The 20,728-nt window shown below is 42.9% G+C and overlaps 1 protein-coding gene across 4 annotated transcripts in view; it reads left to right on the top strand.

Annotated features, from left to right (window-relative positions):
* MIS18BP1 (MIS18 binding protein 1) overlaps positions 1-20,728 on the top strand; it is an 87,626-nt gene that overhangs the window by 20,748 nt on the left and 46,150 nt on the right. For all 4 annotated transcript variants that reach the window (XM_073609873.1, XM_073609870.1, XM_073609871.1 and 1 more), the window contains 5 exons: positions 5,574-5,647; positions 8,260-8,390; positions 8,465-8,555; positions 16,233-16,459; positions 18,680-18,825. In XM_073609873.1, the coding sequence (XP_073465974.1) occupies positions 5,574-5,647; positions 8,260-8,390; positions 8,465-8,555; positions 16,233-16,459; positions 18,680-18,825 (669 nt within the window). The remainder of the gene's footprint in view (positions 1-5,573; positions 5,648-8,259; positions 8,391-8,464; positions 8,556-16,232; positions 16,460-18,679; positions 18,826-20,728) is intronic.

The following is a 20,728-nucleotide window of genomic DNA, read 5'->3' as shown; positions in this document are numbered from 1 at the left end:
AAGCAACCTAAAGTGATACAGAATTTTTTTTACATTTTAACATTTATTAAACAAAACAAACCTCCAATCAGTTCACTTGTATGTAGAATTTGGATAAAAAAAATATATATCTTAAAAATAAATACACAAAAACAGGTAATCAAAACTTTTGGACGAAAAAAATGGGCTAACTTTACTGCTTAGTTTTTTTAAAAATGTATTAGTGTATATTTTTTTTTTTTTTAAATTGCGTTTGAAAGACCGCTGCGCAAATACCGTGTGACATAAAATATTGCAACAACCGCTATTTTATTCCCTAGGGTCTCTGCTAAAAAAAAAATATATATATATATATATATATAATGTTTGGGGGTTCTAAGTGATTTTCTAGCAGAAAATACAGGATTTTTACTTGTAAGCAACAAGTGTCAGAAAAGATTTAGGCCTCTTTCACACGGGGCAGATCAGTCATGATCCGCTCCGTGAACATCCGCTTGCTCAGCGGGGATCGCTCCGCCGATCCCCGCTGAGCAGGAAGATGACAGGTGCATCGCTGCACGCTGTGCAGCGACGGACCTGTCAGAGCGCCGCTCTCCCCTATGGGGGATCGGGTGATGATGGACCGTGGTGTCCGTCGTCATCCGATCCGATCCGAAAACGGAGGGAAAAGTAGGTTTTTCCTCCGTTACACTTTTCGGATCGGAGCGGGTCGGATGTCAGCGGACATGTCACCGCTGACATCCGACGCTCCATAGGGATGAATGTATGTCCGTTTTTCATCCGAAAACGGAAGGATGAAAAACGGACATACGGATCCCTCGTGTGAAAGAGGCCTTAGTCTTTAAATGGTTAAACTGAGAGCTTCTACACACAGAGTTTAGTCCATTCATAAGTGTAAACATTGTATCCTTCAGGTTCTTTTTATCAGACTTGGCAGGCTGCCCAGAGAGGGGAGAGAAGTGCTTCACAGAAGAATACAGGCAACTTGTATTGACTTCAGAAGTCATTTGCAAGTCGCTGAGTTATATTGGCCTTTTTTATCAGCACAATCGGCCGATGCCGATTAAGTAAAAAGCACCAAATATTGGCCGATATATCAGTCGACCTCTAGTACACAGGACATGGAAATGCAATTATTTTAGTAAATATAAACTGCTTATTGCCTTTTCTCATCAGCAGTATATAGCAGTCGTGAGACTTATATCAGTGTCTGGTTAAAGCTTGTAGGAGGAGTTTTCATTTTTCCCTGATTGTCCTATGAGGCTGCAGTGCAGGACCCCTGACCCTCTGTCTGGACAGTGCTTGTTGGCCCTGTGCTGATCACATGCACCCTCCCAAGAGAAAAAAAAAATCTCTAGCGATACACACCAAACTGAGCATGTGCAGCTTGTCCCTCTAGCCTCTGTGCTATGTGAAGATGGTTTGGGGACTCTGGAAGAAAGGGAGGATCGGAGATCAAACAGTCTTTTTACACAATGCGGAGGATTAACCCCTTAGGTTCCACAGTGAGTATATAACAAGCATGCTTTTCTGCATATACAGACTGATTTTACTGTTGTGGGTTTAGTAACACTTTAACTCCTGGCAGGTATAAAAACACAAATGGATGACACTCCTAATTAAAAATTGAAACTTTTCTTTTCTTTTGCCTTTCCTCCTTTCTTTCTTCAACAGCAAAATATTTTAAAGTAAATGTCATCACTGGGTCTCTGTGCTTCTTTATGCAGGCTGATCATGGCTGGTGGGAAGGGGGGGGGGGGGGGCAGCAAGGTGCTGTACATAGCTTCCTGAAAACATCACAGCACCCTGCCTTTGTACTCCTCTCAAGAGCTCTCAGCCCTGAGATAAGTAACAAGATCTTGGGAAGCGTAAAGGCTTGTACACACAATCAGAAATTCAGATGAATAACACCGCTTTCTAAGCGACTGTACGCTAATCTGATGGTTCTTACACAGCTTTCGTCTGAAATTATCCGAAGGGACCAACGTAAAAAAATTTCTTGTACCATTTTTGTTTAACCCCCTCGGTGCCGGCCTCCGCTGACCCTTGGGTTTGCTATGCCGGGAGGCGGAAACGGGGCTTATGGCCACGTGACCGCCGGGATTGACTGTCACAGCGGTCACGTGATCGGAAACGTTTACGATCGCAAGCGGCGATCTGTAATTTTCCGTGAGCCGCTGGTCACTGTGCCGGTGGCGCACACTCTTGGCACAGCACTGTCTGCGCTAATGCACGCAAATATACGGCCGCTCATGGCCAACGCCCGGCCGCCAAAAGCACCCAGCATATTTGCGAGCACTCGCCGCAAAAAGGTTAATCAGTACAGTATTTGCCCAAAAATACAATACAAATACATTACGTAAGTTCCAAATTTTTCTTTTGTCGTACGAGAATTTTCGTACTTTAGTAACCGCTTCTTCTTCTTTTTTGATATGGAGACTAGCATGCAAAAAAAAAAAGAGATGATCCTTGTCTGATAATCTCATCGTATGTACCAGGCTTTATACCTCCTGCCCTGGGTAATGCCCTCTTGATTGAAAGAACCGAAATCCAATGAATGAAAGGGTTGGGCAAGGGACAGACAAGCGTCAAAAGATGGGATATGCATGGAGTCTGTCCTCTGCCCCCCTTCACACCACAACCCCCCCTCCCCTTTACAGCAGAGCCCCCCCTTTATATCAGTGTCCTTAGTTCCCACTCACATCATAGCCCCCCTTTACTTTACAGTGCAGTCCCCTTTACATCACAGTGCCCCTTTGCATTAATGTAACGGGGACTGCTCTGTAAAGGGCTCACTGTGATGTAAAGGGGACTGCTCCTTTCGGCTTCACAGCCAGTTCCCTACTGCACATGCTTGGTGAAGCGCACTGCTCTTTCTGAATGGCCCAGCACCAGGAGGAGGAGGAGGGGCGATAAACTTCCGAGTGATCACGCGGCGAGAGCTTTTGGAAATGGGGACGGGTACCTGTCAAAAACAGGTACCCCCCCGAAAGGTGCCAAATGTGGCACTGGAGGGGGGGATGAGGCAGATAAGCAGAGCTTCCACTTTTGGGTGGAACTCCGCTTTAAAACTTTCTGTGTCCCTTTTAGGCAGCAATCACACCTGAGCGTTTTTGCGCGTTTTATGGTCGGGCATTTTGTTACAGCGTTTAAGCTTCAGGCTTTTTTGTATTAGCCTATAGAGAACAGTATCTTCTGTGACATCACTTGTTGCTGTGTGGACATATCTGCTCAAAAACGCAGATAAATGTGCGTGTTTTTGCGCACGCTAATTTAAGTCTATAGAATTCAAAACACCCAAAACACACCAATGTGCCTGAATCGAGCTTCAAAATTGGCTCCAAAACTTTTGAGCTCCATGCATTTGACCTCAGGCGTTTTGGAGTGGAGATGTGAACCACTTCCATAGAGATGCAATCATTTTTGTTCTCCGTTTTTGGGGCTTCATGCTACAAAATTCTCGGATGTGAAAAGGGTGTTTAGTGGACTCCAAGAAAACGATTTTTACAAAAATCGTATTTTTCTTTTAACCACTTGTCGCCCGTAGGCCGTCATGACATACTGGACTTTGAGTGGTGGTATCTGGATGATTGGTGCAGCTACAGGCATCATCCAGATATCCTTTTTTTTTTTCCGCCGGCAATTCCCTCACATGTAAAAGCCATCATAGCGGCTGTTTAGCTGCTTGGTTGCTTTTACAGGCAGCGGGAGGGGATGTCCGGTTTACCATAGAGCTGGCCATGGATCCGACGTCATGACATCACTTCCAGCTCTGGCAGATGTAAACATTTCCATTTTTTTTTTTTTGCTGGAAAGCCTGAGATTTTTATTTTTTTTTAATTACGTATTTATTTATTTTTTTAAATGATCTCAGACTTTCCAGCATAGAGGAGAGTTATGGGGATAGACCCCAGATCTCTCTCCGTAAAGAGAACCTGTCATGCCCTATTCCCATTACAAGGGATTTTTACATTCCTTGAAATAAAAGTGATCAAGAAATAGAAAATTTAAGGAAAAGTATAAAAATTACAATTTTTTTTTTAAAGCGCCCCCATCCCCTCTTGCAAGCACGCAGAAGCAAATGCGTACATTGGTCACGCCTGCATATGCAAACGACGTTCAAACGTCGCCTATGGAGATTTTTTAAAGCATTTGTTACCCTAAAAAAAATGGATCCTGTCCCTTTAAAGCACGTTATACAGCACAGTGCTTATGCTGTGTAATTTGGCCCCTTGTTTAACCTAAAAAACCTTGGCTGATCCTGACAGTTTCTACCCCCCCCCCCCCCCGTGAACTGCCCACGTTTCATCATGGCTGCTGAGCCCTGACACCGTGGTCAGTTTACGTGCCTTCATCATCCGCAGCTCTTCTGTCTCTCCTGTGTCCTCCTCTTCTCCCCCCCCCACCTATCAGCTAATGACAGCGCCTGCCCCTCCCCTCCTGCTGCTGAAATAACATTTACGTTTTTATGCTAGCCGCTCTGTCTCCTAATCCTGTGTGCCCCTGTGTGTGCTTAATTAAAAAAATGGCATCTATACCTGATTTCAGAGCGCCGCTCGGCGCTCACCTGACCGGCCGCCTCTCTCCTCCTGTCCTCTTGGCTCACATCACCAGGGGATTATCGGCCCCTCCTGCTGCAGCTGTCAGATGGGGAGAGGAGCAAGGTGGCCGATCACGTGAGCACCGAGGGGCGCTCTGAAATCAGGTAAAGATGGCATTTTTTTAATAAATCTCATACACACAGGGGCACACAGGATTAGGAGACAGAGCATAGAGGGGATAAACAACCATCGTAGTTTGTCGCCAGCGTGCACAGTTTTCAAGCGTGACATGTTGGGTATCTATTTACTCAGCGTAACATCATCTTTCACGCTATACATAAAAATTGGGTAAATATTGTGGTTTTTTATTTTTTTTAATTCATTAAAAGTGTTTTGCAAATACCATGTGATATAAAAAATTGCCACTTTATTCCTAGGGATCTCTGATAAAAAAAAAAAAAGATATATATATATATATATATATATATATATATATATATATATATATATATATATATATATATATATATATATAAATATATATAAATCTTTTTAGGGTTTTAGTAATTTTCTAGCAAAAAAAACACAGAATTTTACATTTATGAGAGAAATGTCAGAATTGGCCGGTAAGCAAGTGGTTAAAGCGGGATTCCGGCCTTAAAAAAAAAAATTTAAAAGTCAGCAACTACAAACACTGTAGCTGCTGACTTTAAATAAGTACTTACCTGTCCTGGGTGCCCGCGATGTCGGCCGCCCAAGATTTTTTTCAAATGTTTTTTTAAAAAAATTTTTAGGATTTTTGGTGAATTTTTTTATTTCAGGGTGGCCCTCCACTTTAAAATGTAAATTTGTCATCGATAGTGAAAATTTGTGTTGGTCTTCACAGAAAGAGTTGTAGTTATTCTGAAATTCTTTACGATCAATTTAGATACTAATTCTGGAGGAGTTATGCTAAAATCTTATTTTATTAGGGATTATTCAATGTTTTACACAAAACGTCCTTATATGGCTTTCCTTGTTTTAATAAAATCAACTTTTTTTTTTTTCCCCCAGGATAAGATTGTACTGAGTGAGTGGTTTGTGAAAGGTGTCGTGAACAAAGGCATATGTGTCGAAGGAAAGCGAGTGTAAGTATGTTTGTTCTGTTTCACTTGGAAAAAAAAAACAAAAAAACATTGTGCCAAATGTACGATTTTTTTAGATTTCCCAAAGCATAGGTGATCGAAGCAGAAGTCTGCCTCCCCCCTCCTCTCCCCGCAGCCTCTTGGGACATGTCACAGGTCCCAAGAGATTGCAGGACCATTTAAAAGGCTTGTTCATGCGAAGAAGGCAGCTGGATAAAAAGTCAGCTGCCCAAAGTTATGATGTTGGCGGCGAGGACTAGAGAGCAGTGAAGAAACCTGGTCAGGTGAGCACGGCGATGGATCCCTAGACAGCTGAGTGGTTGTTTTGGAACCACTTCCTGCCTGTATGATGTCTTCTGGTTAAAGTGGGTATGCTGGGATGAGGCCTGCACCTGCAGACCTCATCGCAGTATGAAAATTTTATGCCGGTGATTTCTCCTTTAGGCAGAAGTGATTTGAGTGACTGAACAGCCACTCAATCACTTGTGCGGATGGCGGAATGAGCCCCCTCCCTTCCTCCCACTGCCGCCGCCACCTTTCCGGGGCTTTGATGTCCAATCGTGGAGACCAGGAGCAGTGCAACCAGCCGTACTACACAGAGAGAAAGGAACCATCATTGTTCCTTCCTCTCTATGACCCTGGAAACTGGAAGCGACAAGGATTTCGTCACTGCATTATAACCAGTAACGGCCAGGGAAGCAGCCAATCAGACCGGTCTGATTGGATGCATTGGAGCCTACAGGAGAGATCTGGGGTCTAATAGACCCCAGATATCTATAAAGAGGACCTGTCGCAGCCCATGCTTTCAAAGAGGATGTTCATCTGTTGTGAAAGTAATAAAGTTGATAAAAAAATAGAGACAGTGTTAAAAAAAAAAAAAAAAAAGTTTGTAGAAAATAAATATGAAAAAAAAAAAAAAATAGGGCCCTCTCCCCCTATGCTTATGCGTAAACGCAAAAGCATACATAAGTCCTGCATGCATATGTAAATGGTGATCGCACCACACATGTCAGGTATCACTGAGAACATCAGAGTAAAAGCAACGATAAGTTCCCGACTTCCTGTGTAACTCCAAACTGGTAACCTGTAAAGGCTTTTAAAGCATCACTTAGAGATTTTTAGGTACGGTAGTTTGGCGACGTTCCATGGGCATACGCATTTTAAATCGTGACATGTTCGGCATCTTTTTACTCAGCGTAACATCATCATTTATATTTAACCACTTCCCGACCGGCGCACGCCGATGTACGTCGGCAGAATGGCACGGCTGGGCAAATGGGCGTACCTGTAAGTCCCATTGAATTCCCCGCCGTGCCATTGTGTGCGCGCCGGGAGCTCCGTGAATCGGGTCGTGGGTCCTGCAGACTCGATCGCCGCAGGGATACCCGCGATCACCTCAAGGAGAGGATGAACGGGGAGATGCTGATGTAAACAAGCATCTCCCCGTTCTGCCTAGTGACAGTGTCAGTGATCTCTGCTCCCTGTCATCGGGAGCAGAGATCAGTGACATGTCACAGCTAGCACATCCCCCTACAGTTAGAACACATCCCTAGTACTGACTTAACCCCTCCCCGCCCCCTAGTGGTTAACCCCTTCACTGCCAGTGTCATTTACACAGTAATCAGTGCATTTTTATAGCACTGATTGCTGTATAAATGACAATGGTCGCAAATATGTGTCAAAAATGTCTGATGTGTCCGCCATAATGTCGCAGTCACAATAAAAATCGCTGATCGCCGCCATTACTAGTAAAAAAAAAATTAATAAAAATGCCATAAAACTATCCCCTATTTTGTAAACGCTACAACTTTTGCGCAAACCAATCAATAAACGCTTATTGCGATATTTTTGATAAAAAAAAATAAAAAAATGTAGAAGAATATGTATCGGCCTAAACTGAGGGAAAACATTTTTTTTTTTAATTATTTTTTGAGGATATTTATTGTAGCAAAAAGTAAAAAATAATGCGTTTTTTTTTTCCAAAATAGTCGCTATTTTTTTGTTTATAGAGCAAAAAATAAAAAACACAGAGGTGATCAAATACCACCAAAAGAAAGCTCTATTTGTGGGGAAAAAAGGGCGTAAATTTTGTTTGGGAGCCACGTCGCACGACCGCGCAATTGTCAGTTAAAGCGACGCAGTGCCGAATCACAAATAGTGCTCTGGTCAGGAAGGGGGTAAATTCTTCCGGGGCTGAAGCGGTTAAACAAAAAAATTGGGTGTTGTACAGTATAGTGTTTGTGTGCAAAAACAAATTCATTAAAGTTTTTTTCAAAAATTAAAATAAAAATTGGGTTTGAAAAAACGCTGCGCAAATATAGTGTGACATAAAAAATTGCAACACCCACCATTTTATTCTATAGGGCCTCTGCTAAAAAATAACGTTTGGGGGTTCTGAGTAATTTTCTAGCAAAAAAATACCGATTTTTACACGTTGGAGAGAAATGTCAGAATTGGCCCGGGTGGGAACTGGTTAAAAGTCAGCAGCTTCAGTTTTTGTAGCTGCTGACTTTTAATTTTCATACAGGGGACTAAAGAACCACTTTAATTTTTAATTTCATATATATTATTGAACTAACTTTTTTTTTTTTCTCCTTTTTTTTTGTTTTATGTAGAGACTGTGAGGACCTGCACTGGCACAGCAATATTATTGTGCATCGCATTGAACCACACAAAGTGAAGACTCTGACAGGCCGAGTGTATGAGCTGCAGGGGCATCTAGACAAGGCCTGCATGTTGGAAACTGGTAGGTTAATCTAGCAGTCGAGGTTATTGAACCCTGTGATATCAGAGACCTTCATATGCTGTTTATCTTTTCAGGTTGTCCATCCTGGCTGGTAGAAAAATTTGAACTCGGTTTTCCCGACAACTGGAAAAGCTATGTCAATACCTTCCTACAGTTGTTAAAAAGGTTTCTTTACAAATTTGTGTATTTTATGTGTAGATGGTTTAGAAGTTTTACCTCCTTGACAACATGGCAACACACATGCGGCGTCCAGGAAGTGGGCTTTAAACCTGGGCGCCGCCTAGATGTGTCCTTGTGTTTTGTGCTAGGGGCGCGCTGAACGGCGCGTTCCCAGCACAGAGACCGGGCCAGTGTGCGTCCCTTCATCATCCGCAGTTCTGCTCTCCTCTCTCCACCTCACCCCCTCCCTGCCTGTCAGCTCCATGTCTGTTTCTCTGTCTCCGACCCCCCCCCCCCCCCCACCCACCCAACCCCGCCGCTATTAGTATAGTAAACTTCTACAAAATGTCACTGCCAGCCCCTCTAATATAGGCAGACATAGCACAATGTATGAGTATTTTATAAAAACGAGCCTTTTAAATACAGTTTTAGCACAATCTTCAGGCCAGTCACGTGACTCTTGGCCGGTCTCCAGGGCTACTGCGGGAGGGGCTGAGTGGCCATGTGATCGGCCTGAAAATTGGTATTTACAACGCTGGTTTTTTAAAAGACTTATAGAGTGTGCTATGCCTGCCTATAATAGAGGGACTGGCAGTGGTTTGCACTTATGAGTTAGCAAACCCTTTAACCACATCAATACCAGGCACTTAGACACCTTCCCGCCCAGACCAATTTTCAGCTTTCAGCGCTGTCGCAATTTGAATGACAATTGCGCGGTCATGCAACACTGTACCTAAACAAATTTTTTATCATTTTGCGCAACAAATAAAAAAAGCCCAAAAATAAAAAAAAAAAAAACTAGTTTTTCTTTGTTTCTGTTAAAATTTTTTGTAAATAAGTACGTTTTCTTCTTCAATGAAGGGCACTGATATGGCTGCACTGACGGGCACTGATGAGGTGGCACTGATGAGGTGGCACTGATGAGGTGGCACTGATAGGTGGGACTGATGGGCACTGATAGGTGGGACTGATGGGCACTGATAGGTGGGACTGATGGGCACTGATAGGTGGGACTGATGGGCACTCGTAGGTGGCACTGATGGGCACTCGTAGGTGGCACTGATGGGCACTCGTAGGTGGCACTGGGCACTCGTAGGTGGCACTGATGGGCACTCGTAGGTGGCACCGATGGGCACTCGTAGGTGGCATTGATTGGTACATATGGGTGGCACTGATGGGTACTTATGGGTGGCACTGATAGGTGCCACTGATGGGCACTGATAGGTGGGCACTAACAGGTGGCACCGATGGGCAATGACAGGTGGCACTGATGACACTGATTGGTGGCACTGATAAAATTTATTGGTGGCATTGCTGGGCATAAGTAAAACATGGTGCCAATCAGTGCCCATTTGTGGGCACTGATTGGCACAGATTGGGCACTTGTGGATGGCCATGGGGTACATACCTGGCCATCCACATGTTGCCCCTTCCCTGGTGGTCCTAGTGGCGATCCCTGGTGGTCCAGTGTGGTGATCTGAGGGGGGCTGCGCTGATAAACAATCAGCACAGACCCCCCCTGTCAGGAGAACTGCCGTTAGGCTCTCCTCTACTCGCGTCTGTCAGACGCGAGTGAGGAAAAGCCGATCAACGGCTCTTCCTATTGACAGCGTGATCAGCCGTGATTGGACACCGCTGATCACGCGGTAAAGAGCCTTCGCCGGAGGCTCTTTACCAAGAGCGGTGTGTCAGGCTGACACACCGCTCCACCGATCGCCGCGATGCGCGCCCCCAAGGGCGCGCGGCGGCATGTTATCCTGCTGGACGTCATATGACGTCCAGTCAGGATAACGGGACCACTTCACGGACGTCAATCTGCTATAGGGAGGGCGGGAAGTGGTTAAGAAAGTTTATTAGATCGAAGATTTTGTAATAGTGGGGTTAAATCGATGTTCGTTTTTGACCACAGTGACGAGAAAATTTGAAAGAGCAGAATAGAACTCTGTTCTCGATAGGACAAATTTTTGGACAGTGTATGTGTGTTTTTTGTTCAGAAATTACATTCATTTTAAAATTGAATGTTAAAGCAAGTGAAATTTTCAAACTTAATTCGTCCATTTGTTGAATGTCCAAAAAGCAATACGTGTATGGCCAGCATAAGTCATTTAGTAGCAGCAGCATGCTTTTTTATCACCTGTCATGATATAAAAATTGCCCTTTATAGTATTGATTATCCAGTTTTTTTAGTACTATAAGGGGTTAATTTATACTGTGAAACAGTACATATATTAATAAATATACCCAAAAGTAGGATATATGGGCATTTTAACTGGGAATCAGACATAATGCTATATGAAGAATGGGGGGGAATATAAACCTTTTCTATTCTAAGTAGTTCTAAATGCTGGATATAACAAAAAAAGATTCGCGCTAGGTGCAAATACTATACGTGAAAAAGTGTTAATATGAATAAATGACAAATAAAAACCGTGAAAGGAATCCTGTTGCTGAACACTATAACCCCGATATGAGGGCACAAAAAGTAGATATGAAGAGAACAGTGCAGCGCTGGATATGTATCTCAAAATGAAGAATGTGTTAAATCAATATATCGATACAAAAAAAATCTTGACATCAATTAGTGACAACTAATGAAATTATATCAACCAGTGTACGGTTAATCAAGCATGGTAGATTATATAACAGTGAAGAACAATAAATATATACAGGTGAAGATAAGAAAATTAAAGTCCCAAAAAAACAATGGTGTTCCAATATGGAATCCCCGATCTATATTCCACCGCAGGTGCTGCCCACCACCTAGTGAATAGTATTAGAGGCTTACCAGACAGCCTGCGACCGCCCTTATTCAGGGGGGTCAAAACAGGCTCAGTAGAGAAATGTAGACCTCAGAAAGTATCCCGCAGGGAGCTCTGTGGATGTTCCTCCAGCTTCCTTACAGGAAGTCTAGCCTGCGACACCAAGGTATTCTCCAAAGGATGCTAACCCGGGAGCGTTCCTCATATAGCAATCAAGGTTTTGTCTCCAGCGGAATCCAGCAAGGATTATCCATAAGTGCCAAGAAGAAAATAAGACTCCAATAGTGCAGGGAGACTATATTGGTTTATTTCAAATACAATACAAAGCGAATATAAAATTTCTGGCAGGGAAAACCGAAAAAAACTCCACCGCCGTTTAAAATTGGAGGTCTCTCTGTTTGGGGGAGCTCCCCTGACCTAGTGTTCGGGGATGGTTTCGCCTGTCCAAGGAGAACGGGGACTGCCAGGCCTTCTGGCTAGGCAGACCATGTTAACCTATGTCCCCGTCAGGAGCCTTGCACCCCGGGGGGTCAGGGTAGAAGTTCTGGACTAAAGCACACCCTTAAGTGCACTTTTTGTGTGTGTGTGTGTTCTTATGCACGTTTTTTTGTACACTTACAGGTTTTATCGTTTTTGCAGGTTTTTGCACCCCCGTGGATTTAGTAAAAAAAAAAAAAAAAGTTCTAAAAAAAAGTAACTTAGGTTTCCTCATCTAATATTGTTGTATTTATGGTGTTACATATGTAAAGCTATATCGATTGCAACACTGGGCCCTTTTATTGGGGTTGTGTGGTCACTATCTTTCCTAAGGTTTAGGATTTATACATTAGTATGAGCTTGTATGACTGGTGGTGTAATTGGCTATTTTGCTGCAGATAATGGGCAGGGATATGGCCTGTAGATGTGGTATCACGACTTGCTATCTCTCTAACCCCTATACCTGTCTGGGTACGTTTTAAGTTCAGTACTATTGTATATGTTAAAAAACCATCAGTATATCTCATTTACAGTACAGGTATAGCAAGTCAATATGAACGTTTTGTTACTGCTACAGGCTCCGTCTCCAGAAGTAGTGATCTGCATTACTTAACGTGCACTGGTATCACAATGTGCCATTTCCTACTGGAGTGGAGTCAGACTTCTAACATTGGGCAGAGCACCTGTCATTCTTAAAATAGTTGGGTTCATTTTTTTTACCCAGTTCGTTTCCAAAGACTCACATAGCTGCCATACCAGCATTCAGAGGGGAGAAAGATCAGTGGTATGGGCATATGCATTTTGGGTATGAATGACATTTGGGGCAGAAATCTCCTAGATCAGGGGTCTCCAAACTTTCTAAACAAAGGGCCAGTTTACTGTCCTTCAGACTTTAGGAGGGCCGGACTGTGGCCAGTGGCAGTAGAAAAGGTACCAGCGTCAGTGGGAAAAAAATAATGCCCCATTGTTTGTTTTAGTGAGAATAATTGCTCCCCATTCTTGGTGTCATTGGTAGGAAATGTGCCCCCTTCATTGGTGTCAATCAGAGGAATTATGCCCCATTGTTTTTATCAGTGGATGAAATCGTGCCCCAAGGGCCAAATAAAAACAAGCAAAGGGCCGCAGTTTGGAGACCACTGTCCTATATAATACAAGGGCCTATTATCTAAATGTCCACAGGTATCTCTTGTATGAAGATTATTATGTAGGGTGTGAGATTTTTATGTAGGGTGTGATTTATCATTGTATCTGATTGACTTTGTTATCGCTCGTATGCTTAGTTTTTGTATTTCTTTCCCATAGTGGCTAAAGATTTTTCATCGGACTATCCTTCGTTCCATAATTCCGTCTTTTTGCGGAGATACTAAAGAAGCAGCATTCAATAAATTAGTTGTTAGAATGTGTCTGATAGCCTACAATGAGAGATCTAAAGATTAAAGATCCACCTCTAGTTTGTTTTGTTCTGGGCCCAAAAAAGGCAAGAGGGTGTCTAAATATTACGACCGCATGACGATGGAAATCTGCAATTATTAAAAGGTTACCGAGCATCATAGCTGGTTCCTCCGGAAAATGTCAGAGCTCATTCCGACAGAGCAGGGGCCACTTCCTGGGCTGAAGGGGTCAGAGCATCTCCTCCCCAGTTCTGCAAAACAGCAACCGGGTCCAGCTTCCGGGAGGAAGATGCTTCAAGCTGTGGTTCCACCCTAATCGGGTAGTTCTTTTTGGTCCTCTCAGTAAGTCATCCTGGAGGATGACTTGGGGAAAAAAGAGTTATTAATAAACCTGTTAACTCACTTTCCAGGAATCTTCCAGGACGGTGTCAGTTCCTGCCCTATTATTGTTATTGTTATAGCTTAAACCAAATGAACCATGTTCTCTCCGTTCACATGATAATGCTCTTGATAAGTTGGATTTGGGAAGCTCCCCTCTCCATTTAAAGAGGTTGTAAACCTTTTAGAAAAAAAACCCAAAAAACCCTGCAAGCCAAAGGCATAATGAGCTAGTATGCATTGCATCGCATACTAGCTCATTATGAATTACCTTAGAACAAAGCTGTTGCAGCGGCACCCGCACATCTTTTTATGCTTACCTATAGGTAAATGTCTGCAGAGGAAGTTTACTTCCTCTTTAATACCCAACCACCTATGGAGCAGTTTAGATTTTCAAATACTCATCCGCTAGGCCAAAGGTACAACCGCTCTACCAGTCCATCAATACTTGAGACACACGTGATCCTGTACTATATATCGTATAACGGTTGATCGTCGATTATACAAATACATGCACCTCTATAACCTTGATGAAGTTTGTTAAAACTTTAACCATTTCCATACCGTAGGACCTCATATGACGTCCTGGACTTGAAGTGGAGATATCGAAATGATGCCTGCAGCTACAGGCATTATTCAGATATTTTTTTTTCTGCTGGTGATTCCCTGCAATGTAAAAACAATCATGGAGGGGAGTTCCCCGCCACCCTCCGTGTAATTGGCGAGCCGAAGAATGAATCTGCCGGTGACGGCCATTTACCATAGAGATGACCGGAGACCACATGGTCCCCATCCATCTCTATGACCTTCGGAAGCCGGGCGCAATGTTATGACATCACTTCCGGCAGATGTAAACACTGCCATTTTTTTTGGCTGTGAAGCTGAGATCGTGTTTTTTTTTTTTTTTTTTTTTTTTTTTTTTTAATGACCTCAGGTTTTCCAGCCTAGAGGAGAGATCAGGGGACTTATTAGACCCCACATCTCTCCATAAAGAGGACCTGTCATGCCCGATTCCTATTACAAGGGATGTTTACATTCCTTGTACTAGGAATACAAGTGATCAAAAAAGAAAAAATTTAAAGGCAAAGTGTAAAAATAAACCAAAAAAAAAATTCAAGCTCCCTCCTCCCCTCATACTAGCATGCAGAAGCGGACGCATACGTAGGTCGTGTTTGCATATGTAACACTACGAACTGTAGAGTGAAAGCAATAATTCTAGAGCAAGACCTCCTCTGTATCTCTAAGAGCCCTTTCACACTGGGGCGGTTTGCAGGCGTTAGTGCGCTAAAAATACCGCCTGCAAACCGACCCAAAACAGCCGCTGCTGTTTGTTCAGTGTGAAAGCCCACTGAAGCGGTGCTCTGGCAGGAGAAGAAAAAACTCCTGCAAGCCGCATCTTTGGAGCGGTGAAGGAGCGGTGTATTCACCGCTCCTAAACCGCTCCTGCCCATTGAAATCAATGGGGCAGCGCGGCTATACCGCGGCTATAGCCGCGCTATACGAGCGGTTTTAACCCTTTTTCGGGCGCCAGCGGGGGGTTAAAACCGCACCGCTAGCGGCCAAATACCGCCGCAAAAACGACGGTAAAGCAGCGCTAAAAATAGCGCTGTTTTACCGCCGACGCCCCCACCGCCCCAGTGTGAAAGGGGCCTTAGGCTGCATTCACACTTGAGCGTTTCAAAGTTGCACTTTTTTACGGCGATTTTTGCTGTGATTTTGTTCAGGTCACAAATGTAAAAGGCAGAAAAATGCCTGTAATCTGCCCCAAAGAAGCTCATGTTCTTTTTTGAGCTTAGGGCGTTTTTCCAAGCATTTTGCTTCAGGTGACAAAATGCTCAGATGTGAACAAGTGCCATTGAAATTAATGGGATTTTGCTTGTTGGGCGTTTTTCAGTCGTTTTTTCGGGCGTTTTATGAGCTGAAAATACTCAGGTGTGAATGCAGCCTAAACTGGGTAACCTGTAAAAAAAAATGAAACCATTGCCTATGGAGAATTTTAGGTACCAAAGTTTTGCGTCATTCCACGAGTGTGCGCAATTTTAAAGTGTGACATGTTGGAATGCCAGAATTGGCCCGATATGGAAGTGGTTAATAAAAAATGTGTTGAAAGTGAAAATAGAGATATATTTGAGTCTAAAGCATATTTTTCTCTCGGCTCTTTTCAGGGCAGGTAAGGGGAATGTACAGGTATATTGTATTTGAAGAGGAACTGCAGTCTGCTCACATAATTTTTAATAAAAACATCTTCTTTGCTATTCTGAAGCTTCCCTCCAACCACTTTACATATTATTTTATATATACTGTGATTCTGTACTTGCCAAATATGGTGCAGAAATCTCCCTCCGCTGAGTCTGGCTGCAACCATTTCAATTGTGGGCAGCTGAAGCTGCTGCCTGTTCACTTCCTGGATTTACACAGAGGCACACCTCCAGCTCTTCAGCTCTTGTTGGCCCTCTTATGACTCACCCCCCCTCCCCTTCCTGGCAAACTCTCACGAGAGTGAGAGAGAACTGTGCATGATGGCATAAGCCTAGGGTAATGAGCAGACAAGAAACAAAGTGGGCTGTATAAGGTATTTACTATCCAAAGTTAAAACAACAAGGGCAGAAGATTTAATAGATGGAAAGTTTAAAAAATTCCTGAAGTTCAGCTTTAATAATTCCTTTTATTCATTTTAGTGACGTAATGCCTTACCAGCCCGAGGACCCTCTAAGCAAAGATAATGTAACAAAGAATGTAAAAAAGGCAACTTCTGGTTGCTGTCCAAATACAAAGAGCAAAAAGCCCAGCAATCATACCAAGGGGACAAATCCGATTTCAAGTAGAGAATTGGAATTCCTCAGAATGGAGGATCCTGAACACCCAGTTGGAGAGTATGAATATGAAGGCAGATCATCAAGTCGTAGTAAGTGCTTCCTGAGTCATTGGTAATTAAAGGAGTATTAGTGTTATAAACCCACAACAGTAAAATCCATCTGTATATGCAGTAAAGCATTCTTGTTATACTCACTTTGGAACTTAAGGGTTTAATCTTCCACATTGTGTAAAAACGCTGTTTGTTCCTGTCTTCTTTGATCATCCCCTTCTTCCACAATCCCCAATCCATCTCCTGACAGTACAGAGCCTTGGAGGCACTCTGAACATTCTCAGTTTGGTGTGTATTGCTAGAGAGGTTTTTTTTTTCTTAGGAGGATGCATGTGATCAGCACAGGGCAAATCAGCACTGTCCAGACAGAGGGTCAGGGGTCCTGCAGCCTCATAGGTCAGTCGGAGGAGAATGAAAACTCCACCTACAAGCTTTAACCAGTGCCGGACATTGATAGAAGTCACAAGACTGCTATATACTTCTGATGAGAAAAGGTATTTAGCAGTTTATATTTACTAAACTAATTGCATTCCCATGTTCTGTGGGAGGCCAGATATAGTGAATGCAGAGTCCTGAGTTTAGTAACTTAAGCGGGCACCCTGGACAGGTGAGTGTCCATATTTTAAAAGTCAGCAGCTGCAGTATTTGTAGCTGCTGACTTTTAAAAAAAATTAAAAAATTGGCAGAACTCCGCTTTAATGCATTGTTTGCATTAAGGTAAAAAAATGTTTTCAGTTTCTCCATGCCCCCTTATTCCCTGTGTGAAGGGGAAGAGATGGGAGAAGAGATCAGCACTGTGCACAGCTCCATATATTCTCCCCTCTTTTCCTCTTTACACAACATTCGAGAAGCAGCAGGAGCCATTGGCTCTTGTTGCTGGCAATCAGATGTAGTGAAGAGTAAGTGTGGGACGGGCTTAAGTCCTTAAGTCCCGCTGTGTAAGTCTATGGAGCGTTGCTCCATAGACACACAGGTTGGGAGCGTGCAGACTACGCTCTCCCTATAGCCAGCGGCTGGCTATGGTAGTCCCTAAGAAGAAGAAGAGGAGGAGCCAAGATTGTTGCCGGGGACCCCAGAAGAGGAGGATCAGGGCCACTCTGTGAAATACCACTGCACAATAGAGGTAAGTATAACATGTTTGTTATTTTAATCAAAATAAAAATTAACTTTAGTAACACTTTTTTTTTAAAGCTTTTTTTCTTCTCCCCTTTATTTCATCTGGTGATCCAGTCACTAACACACTGCTTGTCCTAATGTGTCTATAAGTTGTCCGATCTAGTCTTAAAAACTATAACAGCGCCATGGTAGTTCATTGAGAACTACAAGCCAACAGCCACAAAGGCTATTGATTATTTGTAGTTCCCCCATTCACAGATCACTGTAAATGAATGACACGGCTGGGTGGACGGAACCCTGCACGGCCACGTTTTTTATTTTGACAGTGAGTTTAGGGAGAGTTTACAGTGACAGTGACAGTGAGTTTAGGGAGAAGATCCCCGGCTCTTGAGGTGGCAGGTTGGGGGAGGCTGCAGCAGTGGATTTATTTGTAATTACTTGTAGTCCATTACTATAATGATAGGATGACTGCAGGAGTGTCTATACTGCTGACAGAAATGGAAGAAAAGCATGCACAATTACCACTCTTGACAGTCTCTTAAGTGATAATTGATTATCTGTGTATATCTCTGTCTATCCCAGTGGTTCTCAACTCCTTCCCTCAGGACCCACTAACAGGCCAGATTTTAAGTATTACCTTGGGGAGATGCAGACTAGAATAGTGCAATCACTGAGCAGCAAATGATATCACCTGTGATTTATTTCAGTTATCTTGCAAACCTGGCCTGTCGGAGGACAGGAGGTGAGAACCACTGGGACTCTATCCTGTTTCCTTTCAGGGGCAGGAATGATGTGAATGGTGCAATGACTCTGTAAAGTGCTGTAGAAAAAAGTGTCCTTGCTTTAGAAATCGTTTATGTAAATCTTAATACTGTATTTCTAAGAAAAATGTCTGCAGTAAAGCTGGATACACACACTATACAATTTTCTATAGTTTTTTTTTTTTTTCCTTTTAGGTTTACCAAAACCATATAAAATGAGGTCAGACCTCAACAGTTGCAATGTGTATGCAATCAGGCCGGCCCTCGCACTACATGGTTTTGGTAAATCTAAAGGAAATCAAACAACAAAATCGTGTGTATCTAGCTTAAGATTTCTATACAAAAAAAGGTTAACTCTTCTGTAATGTTGGACATTTTATAGATGTTTCCACCCAGTCTTTGACTACTCGCAGTGGGCGTCAGGTCAAGCCTATTCTGAAGTATTGGTGTGGAGAGAGACTATTGGTGGACTGCAGGTTGAACACCAACATTATCAGAGCAGACAGGGATGCTTTAACAGAATCTATTGTGAGTATCTGATCTTTTTCTATGGTGCGGTACTTGTTGAAACCCTGTGCAAAAAAAAGTGAACTCGCAGCACACAAAAGAGAAAAAAAAAAAAAAAAAAAAAGAAAACCTGCATGAGGGTACAGCAATGGCCCAGCCTTCATAGAGAAAGGGCCTTCAACCTCCGGGAGTGCAAGGCTCCTGACAGGTAAGGCACTCTATGGGGTTGATTTACTAAACCTGAAGAGTGCAAAATCTGGTGCAGCTCTCCATAGAAACCAATCAGCTTCCAGGTTTTATTGCCAAAGCTTAATTGAACAAGCTGAAGTTGAAAGCTGATTGGCTACCATGCACAGCTGCACCATATTCTGAGTGCTCCAGTTTTAGTAAATCAACCCCTATATGTTTACCTAGGCCAATCTAGTGGATCTCACTCCTTAGGGACCAATTCACCAAGTCCTGGGGGGGGATTTCCCAAAGAGAGACTTTGGCAGGTTGGTGATTAGAATAAGGCCTGAAGGCTACATACAGCAGGTGAAATAAGTATTGAACTTGTCACCATTTTTCTAGGTAAATATATTTCTGAAGGTGCTATTGACATGAAATATTCACCACTGGTAACAACCCATGCAATCCATACATACAAAGACACCAAAACAAATAAGTTCAGAAATGGAGTTCTCTGTAATAAAATGCAATGACACAGGGAAAAAGTATTGAACACATGAAGAAAGGGAGGTGCAAAAAGGCATGGAAAGCCAAGTCACCAGCTGAAATCTATCAGTAATTAGAAAGCAATCCTGGCCCTTGTCAGATGGTTCAGTCTCAACTGATGGCCTATAAAAAGATGTCTCATTACCAACGTGTCACACAAGAAACATCTCATAATGGGTAAAAGCAAAGAGCTCTCAAGCTCTTATAGTTACATAGTAGGTGAGGCTGAAAAAAGACACAAGTCCAACCTATGTGTGTGATTATATCCTTATTGTTGCAAAATGTACCGGTCGCATTAGTTACAGAAGGATTTCTAAACTTCTGAATGTTCCGGTGAGCACTGTTGGGGCCATAACCTGGAAGTGGAAAGAACATCATTTCACCATAAACCGGCCACAACCAGGTGCTCCTCGCAAGATTTTTGACAAAGGAGTGAAAGAATTCTAAGAGTTGTCCAAGACCCAAGGACCACTTGTGGAGAGCTTTAGAAACCTGGAATTAGCAGGTACAATTGTTTAATAAAAAACAATACGTAAAGCACTCACCCACCATGGCCTGTATGCACGCTCACCACACAAGACTCCATTGCTGAAGATAAAGCCTGTTGAAGCTCGTTTATAGTTTTGCTGCACATCATTAATGCCACATACACATTATTAGATTTTCTGCCGATTTTTGTTTTCAGATTTACCAAAACCATGTAGTGCAAGGGCCGGCCTGATTGCATACAAATTGAAACTCTTAAGGTTTGACCTCATATTATATGGTTTTGGTAAATCTGAAGACAAAAATCAGCAGAAAATCAAAAATGTGTATGGGGTCTTAGACAAGGCTGTGAAATATTGGGAGAATATAGTCTGGTCAGATGAGACAAAAAATTGAACGGTTTGGAAGCCATAATACACACCATGTTTGTAGGTAAAATGGCACATCACCCCGAAAACATCCCAATGCCAACAGTGAAGTTTGGAAGTGGGAACATTCATGGTGTGGGTGGGGCTGTTTTTCAGCATACGGAACTGGCAATCTTCAGATCATTGAAGGAAGGATGAATGAAAAAATATACCAAGGCATTCCTGATAAAAATCTGCTGCCATCTACCAGGATGATACAGATGAAAAAGGGGAGGGGGGCGTGGCCAGCACGTGAGACAGACCGGACGTGCTTCACCGGAGCTCCGATCCTGCTATTCATCTACCAGCTTTTTTCA

Source organism: Aquarana catesbeiana, linkage group LG13 (assembly GCF_042186555.1).
Source record: "Aquarana catesbeiana isolate 2022-GZ linkage group LG13, ASM4218655v1, whole genome shotgun sequence".
NCBI lineage: Eukaryota > Metazoa > Chordata > Amphibia > Anura > Ranidae > Aquarana > Aquarana catesbeiana.
The sequence above is the reverse complement of the archived record's forward strand: the minus strand, read 5'-3'. Positions and strand labels throughout refer to the sequence as shown.